Below are 6,061 nucleotides of genomic sequence, written 5' to 3'. Positions count from 1 at the left end.
TCTATCTATTTACATTTCATTTCACTTCATTTGAAAATAACATGTTTGCTTGTGAATAGGTTTACTATATTAATAAATTTAAAGTTGTGTACATTTATTTTTGATCATCATCTCTAAAAAGAAAAAAGCACTGCTTCTACTAAAAATGAAAAGTGATTTTTTTTTTCCTTTTTTTTCTTAATTTAAATATGTATTCATGTCAACTCCTATTCTTCCTGGGGACCGTGAACACAACACTCTGATAAATAGCTGTCCCGCCTTCGCACAGACGTCCTCCACTCAGCTAATTAACTGAAAGGTGGATAAAAAAAAAAAAAAAAGTGTCAGTCTGGTTGTGTCTGAGGTCCATTAGTCATGGTAGCTCATCTCTGTCTAGGTCTTGTGGTCTTGGCTGTCTTAGCAACAGCTGTTGCTGACCCAGGTATTTGCCTCATACATCCACGTCGATGTTTAGCAGCTATGTGTGCTTTTTGTGGTCATGAAATAATCCTGGAACTTTATCCGCAGATATCAAAGTGGTCTGTGCAAAAGACTCTGTGCGAGTGACATGGAGGGTAGCCCCCCAGTTCGTCCCATACGCAGCTCGATTCTTCCTTGGAAGCTGCATGCCGTCGTCGTGGAAAGTTCTGCCCACCGGAGAGGGATTGGCACATTTTAACTACAAATTCTATGATTGCAAGTTTACCAAGCAGGTAAGGTGTCTCCATAACGCTTTCAGTCGATTAATCGCCGCGCAATGTTCGCCACTAACTGGTTATTTCTGTCTGCAGCTGAAGGGAAAACGCATAATATATCAAAACGAACTGAGCTTCAGGCCACAAGCAAAACCTAAGCCTGTTGCCTTCAAGTATCCCATCCAATGTGTCCAGAAACGGTAGTAATTTGTTTTACTACAGTATGATTAAAAGAGCAAGGTATGGTGCTGAATCTTCACTTGTTTCAGACCTGAAGGAAGAATCCCCCAGTTCCTGAATCCTGGCTCAGGTGTTTCTGAGGGACGCAGTAAGCTAGTCTTTCATATGGCTCTCCTGAATGGTAAGTTCTCCTGCCAGGTTAAATCGTGGCTAGATTCTGGGCTGATTAACTTGTGTTCTTCACCTCCATCCCTCAAAGAGCAATTAACGGGCGTCTCGAAGACAAATGTGATTCCCCTCGGCTCATTCCTACCAATCTGGGCAGCTGTGGAGCAGAAGTCCCATCAGCCACTAGTGCTGCTCATGGATGAATGTGTTGCGGCTTCAACCCCAGAACTGGAACCTGGCAACCAACTTTATCACATTGTTGGCAATCATGGGTAGGTGTCAAACTGTATAATTTTTTTGTTGTTTTAAAATGGTCATTGGGCTTGTTGCTGACTTGAGTTTGGGACCACTAGGTGTCTTCTAGAAAGTAAAAGGGGAAGCTCGCTGTTCCTTCCTCGGTACCATTCATCTGCCATAATTCTCTATCTCCAGTCATTTGAGTTTGGGATGGGAGGAGAGGTGAGTCTGGAATTAAATTGCTCTGATTTTTTTATTTATTTTTTTTCCCCAATTTGTGAACTAACTGTTCTTGCGATTCCCAGGTATACATTCACTGCAATCTAATCGTGTGGGATGGGGATTATTTTGATAAACGCAGGAAGGCTTGCCATGTGAAAGATGGGAGGTAACTACATGTACAGAAGTTGTATGTTGCCAAATCTCTCACGGTTTCTAAGGACAAGGTGCTTAAAACTGTTGTGGTCATCAGGTGGGAGCTGCTTGATGACCCTGCTCGGAGCTCTCTCTGCAACTGCTGTGAAAACTCTTGTAGTCCTCGCACCAAAAGGGCAACAAGCTGGGGTAAGTGGGGTGTTTTTCTTTTTTGTCCCCCTGCCCAATAGCCTTGCTGTATAGCTGACCTCTCCTGATTTTCTCGTTTTAGAGCCTCACAGCGTGCACTTCAATTCTGTGTTGGGACCCATCATCATAGTTGACCAGCCAGCCTCTCTGGTAAATTCTTCACTGCCTGAGACTGATGCAGCTGGCTCACAGGTTGGAGTGCGGGGGTTGTGAAGTTTCTGTATCCAAGCTTTGCACCAATGCGTGTCTCATTACAAATGCAATTGTCTATTTGCAGGAAATTTAAGTTGAAGCTGAACTCCAAGGTGCAGCCTGTGGCACTCTTAATTTACAAGACTCTGGACACCAGTTTTTTTTTTGTTTTTTTTTTTATAACCTGAAATTGCCTGACTTGATGCTGTTGAATTTGAAAGGGAAGTTGTAAAATAAACCCTGTTCTTATTTTAACCCTTTTTGATCTTGGTTTATGGGTGAACATGTGCAATGAACTTCACTAGATTAGCTTAAATCTTTAAACCGCTATATGAAAACTAAGTATTTCTTCATCAGTGGAACACAGACTTATTCATGGATTGAAATCCAGAATTTTTATATATATAATTTTTTTTTTTCTTTTTGTATTAGCTTAGGGTCAAACCCTAACTTGCAGTAGCAATGTTCTACAAGACTGGAGTGAGCCTGAAGTGCCACAGCATAGATTAGGAGCACCTTATTTGGACTGAAATGAAGTTGAGTGGCAAGGTTTTCAGATAAAAGCTTGCCTTTCATCTGGAAATCAAGGTCCTGAAGTGAAACTGAACCCCCGCACCCCCAGGGTCCAACGTCCTCTGTGTTCAAAAGTAGTCTCTAAGGAAATGTAACAGGACTACTTTCCTTTTCAGCAGGACTTCCCATACTTGCAGTACCAAAAGCTCAAATGATATTGTTTGACCAGCAACTTGAACTCTATATTTGGCGTATTAAAGATGAGACATCAAAACTAAACATGACTAGAAGGCCACTATCAAACTAATCTGGACTTCTGTATACTTCAGCAAAAAGCACAGGTTTGTCACCTCCATGCTATGCTGCAGTCCTGACAAAGTATAGAAATTCAGAAGCCTGACATTGTTTAAAATATCCTTTTTTTTTCTTATGTAATTTTTTTTGTAAGTCATGTTACAAGAAATAGTACTGCAATAAATTTCACTTTCTGAAATGAGTAACAATTTTGTCATAATCAGTCTTTTATGTACCTGTTACAGTTCTAAGAGATTGGAATTGCTTCTGTATTGACTGAAGGTGTTTATCCAATACAGATGGGGAAAAAAGCCAGTGACCAATCTTTGGAGCAACACATTAAAGCAAAGGCAACTTAAAGTAAAACTGCTTTCGACCCTCTATTCCCTGGAATGGACCGTGTTTTCTAAACACGTTTCATAGAAATCTTATTTAAATGCTGCTTCAAGTAATCTGGCAAAAATATTGAACTTTTTTTGTTTTCTCAAAGAAAAGTATTAGATGTGGGTTGCCATTTCGAAGTTTTATCATTTACCTTAAAGTTATTTGACAAAGATGATTTCAGTGTCTATCTTTAGGGGATTCATGTATTGAATACAGCATAGATATTTAGTCAATTTATCACAGGGAATTCACACACACACACAGATACCTAAGGGCTACTTGGAGAGATCAATTGACCCAGTGGTACTTTTGGACTTCGAAGGAAACCTGAGTACTCGAGGAGAACCTATGCGTACATGGGAAGAACATGCAAACTGGATGTGGAGAAGCTCTGGCCAAGATTCGCACTGAGGATCTTCTTACTCCGAGGAGACAGTAGTTAACTGTACAAGTAGAATCCCAAGTGGTCAAAGTGATCATTGGATTTCTAGACCACACATTTCCTACTCATGCTTTTTATGCATGTTTCATAAATTAACACATAGACATTTGCTTTTTCTCATAATATAAATAAAAAAGCTAAATGGAACAGGAAAAAGGTAAAAGGAGTAGGAAGTTGGTTGATTATCATAGAAACTAGAAAATGTAGACATTTTAGAAGTTGGAATACATGATTTGCCCTTGAAGGTTTTGGAACCCTTAATCTATTTCAAAGTAATATCTTAAGTCATTATAAACAACAGTATACATCTGTGAAGGTAATAATATACATTAATTTTCAACACCACATAAGCCATATGCGTGCTTTTATTCTCTTTCCTTCTCCTTACCATAAAATGAAACGTTTGATTATTTGGATCTTCTGGGAGATTAGAATTAGAGCCTTGCTGCAATTACACCAATTAATGGTCTATGACTGACTGCTGCTAACAGCCACCAGGTGAAAGTAATTTCCTTGATTGAACTGCAACAGTCAGTGAGAATAAAAGCACAGCTGGGACAACTCCTCAGCATTCAGTCATGATGGCTTTCTTTTGGCATCATGAGCTCCTTCTCTGGTTGGTGGTTGTTGGGTTGGCTGCCGCAGGTAGTGGTGCTAACATATAGATATTTCTTTTTCCACAAACCGTTTTTCTAGCCTTTTTACAGACTCGTCCTTTATCCTCTCCAGAGATGAAACTGGACTGTGGGCCGGAGTTCGTGACCCTGGTTTGGTCAGACAGCGGATCCCAGGCTGATGCGTCGCTGTTTCGTCTTGGCAGCTGCTTCCCCACCACCTTTACGCCACAGGAGGTGGTCTTCAATGTGGAACTTGACAACTGCAACTTCAGGAGGCTGGTGAGCAAGAGATCCCTGGCCAAATGAAGCATGTCAAACTACTTCATACTGCATTTTGACTCTCTTCTATAAAAGGTCTCTGGCAGTGAACTGAACTACACCAATGACCTGTTCTACATGTCGTCTCCTGGCTCTTATGTGCTTCCTTTTACTCTTCCAGTGGTCTGTTCATATCAAAGGTAAGAGTTGGGTGACTAGATTTGAAACTCTTATCTGTACTTGAAGACTAAACGAACATGTCTTCAGGCCCAAAGACTGGTACCCAATGCTCTATGAGCCGGTGTCCTCTACATATGGAGTAGAGGACTTGCTATTCCATATGGAACTCATGAATGGTAGGTTCTGACACTCATGTCAATAACTGATGTTGACCATCCACAAGTCAAACTGAAAGCTGTTTTGGTGGGATTTATTTTTTTTTTTAGCTGACTTTTCAGGCCCTGCTGAAACATCTACCTTTCCCCTGGGTTCCATGATCCCCATCATGGCTAGTGTGGAGGAGGTAGCCCATCAACCCTTGCTGCTTCTGCTTGAAGAATGTGTTGCTGCAACCACATCAGACCTTGAGACTGCTGTTGAAACTTATACCATAATCACCAATAAGGGGTACTTTGATTAACCTTGTATATGCAAGGATTTCATATTTCCCCTTATTTGGGACTCAAATGACTCTTCTAACTTGCAGGTGTCTTGTAGACAGTAAAATCACTCGCTCAAAATTTGAACAAAGACAGGAGGCCTCAGAACTCCAGCTATCGCTTCAGGCATTTAGGTTTGAGCTTGGACAAGAGGTAACTTGTTTCTTTACGTGGCTGGCTTGTTGGCTGTGAATAGGGTCTGACAGGTGTCTCTTAGGTATACATCCACTGCACCATGTTTGCTTGGGATCCCAATGGTCTTGACAGCACCAAGAAGGCTTGTCATTACGTGAAGGGTCGCGGGTAAAGATAAAGGCGTCACCTTGCTATCGAGTTATCCTGAAGCTCTAGCTGAATGGTGTGCCTTTTGTTTTCAGTTGGGAGTTGCTGGATAACCCTGTGTATAGCAGCATATGTGACTGCTGTGACTCCTCCTGCAAGACTAGAAGAGCAAGAAGCCCAGGAGCGGGTATGATTCTTAGTCTAAAATAACAAACAAAACTGTTGTGTGTGTGTGTGTAATAACCCAACTCTATTCTTTAGGCAATGGTTTGTTCCAGAAGGCAGTGATTGGTCCACTTGTCATTACTGACCTGGCTTAACATGTGATGCTCTGGCTGGAACTTCTGGAGAGTCCTTGAAGGAATGTGGAATCTATAAATACTTTACAAATGAGGAAAAGTCTCTTTGTATTAACTTATAAAGTTTGGATTAAAGCCTGACCTCAACACTAGGAAGGCTACAAGTTGACTATAACAGCCCTCTTGCCCATACCTGTGTGTGTGTTTTTTTTTTTTTTTTTTTTTTTTTTTTTTTTTGGGGGGGGGGGGGGGGGGAAAAAATTTTTTTAGACAAGGTTAAAAAAAATATTTTCCATAA

At 40.9% G+C, this 6,061-nt stretch overlaps 2 protein-coding genes across 2 annotated transcripts; both read left to right on the top strand.

The window, feature by feature from the left end:
* The first annotated feature begins 267 nt into the window (after positions 1 to 267).
* On the top strand, positions 268 to 3,025 carry zp3f.2 (zona pellucida glycoprotein 3f, tandem duplicate 2). Its single transcript, XM_015014871.1, has 10 exons — positions 268 to 421; positions 508 to 692; positions 771 to 874; positions 944 to 1,035; positions 1,114 to 1,294; positions 1,376 to 1,481; positions 1,565 to 1,647; positions 1,732 to 1,823; positions 1,906 to 2,015; positions 2,101 to 3,025. Exons 1-10 carry the CDS (start codon positions 355 to 357, stop codon positions 2,107 to 2,109), a joined length of 1,029 nt encoding a protein of 342 aa, XP_014870357.1. The 5' UTR covers positions 268 to 354; the 3' UTR covers positions 2,110 to 3,025.
* Positions 3,026 to 4,183: 1,158 nt separating this feature from the next.
* Positions 4,184 to 5,954, top strand: LOC106934752 (uncharacterized). Its single transcript, XM_015014851.1, has 9 exons — positions 4,184 to 4,293; positions 4,378 to 4,544; positions 4,620 to 4,723; positions 4,791 to 4,879; positions 4,970 to 5,150; positions 5,230 to 5,335; positions 5,400 to 5,485; positions 5,560 to 5,651; positions 5,726 to 5,954. Exons 1-9 carry the CDS (start codon positions 4,227 to 4,229, stop codon positions 5,782 to 5,784), a joined length of 951 nt encoding a protein of 316 aa, XP_014870337.1. The 5' UTR covers positions 4,184 to 4,226; the 3' UTR covers positions 5,785 to 5,954.
* Positions 5,955 to 6,061: the final 107 nt, after the last annotated feature.

This window comes from Poecilia latipinna, unplaced genomic scaffold (assembly GCF_001443285.1).
Source record: "Poecilia latipinna isolate Pla-1442-1.1 unplaced genomic scaffold, P_latipinna-1.0 Scaffold1855, whole genome shotgun sequence".
NCBI classification, from domain to species: Eukaryota; Metazoa; Chordata; class Actinopteri; order Cyprinodontiformes; family Poeciliidae; genus Poecilia; species Poecilia latipinna.
This window is presented reverse-complemented; position numbering and strand designations above follow the sequence as displayed.

Coding starts and splice junctions, on each gene's coding strand:
- zp3f.2 (XM_015014871.1), top strand. CDS start 355: ATGGTAGCTCATCTCTGTCTAGGTCTTGTGGTCTTGGCTGTCTTAGCA. Junction 1,036..1,113: donor TCATATGGCTCTCCTGAATG/GTAAGTTCTCCT, acceptor CATCCCTCAAAG/AGCAATTAACGGGCGTCTCG. Junction 1,824..1,905: donor CAAAAGGGCAACAAGCTGGG/GTAAGTGGGGTG, acceptor TTCTCGTTTTAG/AGCCTCACAGCGTGCACTTC.
- LOC106934752 (XM_015014851.1), top strand. CDS start 4,227: ATGATGGCTTTCTTTTGGCATCATGAGCTCCTTCTCTGGTTGGTGGTT. Junction 4,545..4,619: donor ACTGCAACTTCAGGAGGCTG/GTGAGCAAGAGA, acceptor CTTCTATAAAAG/GTCTCTGGCAGTGAACTGAA. Junction 4,880..4,969: donor CCATATGGAACTCATGAATG/GTAGGTTCTGAC, acceptor TTTTTTTTTTAG/CTGACTTTTCAGGCCCTGCT.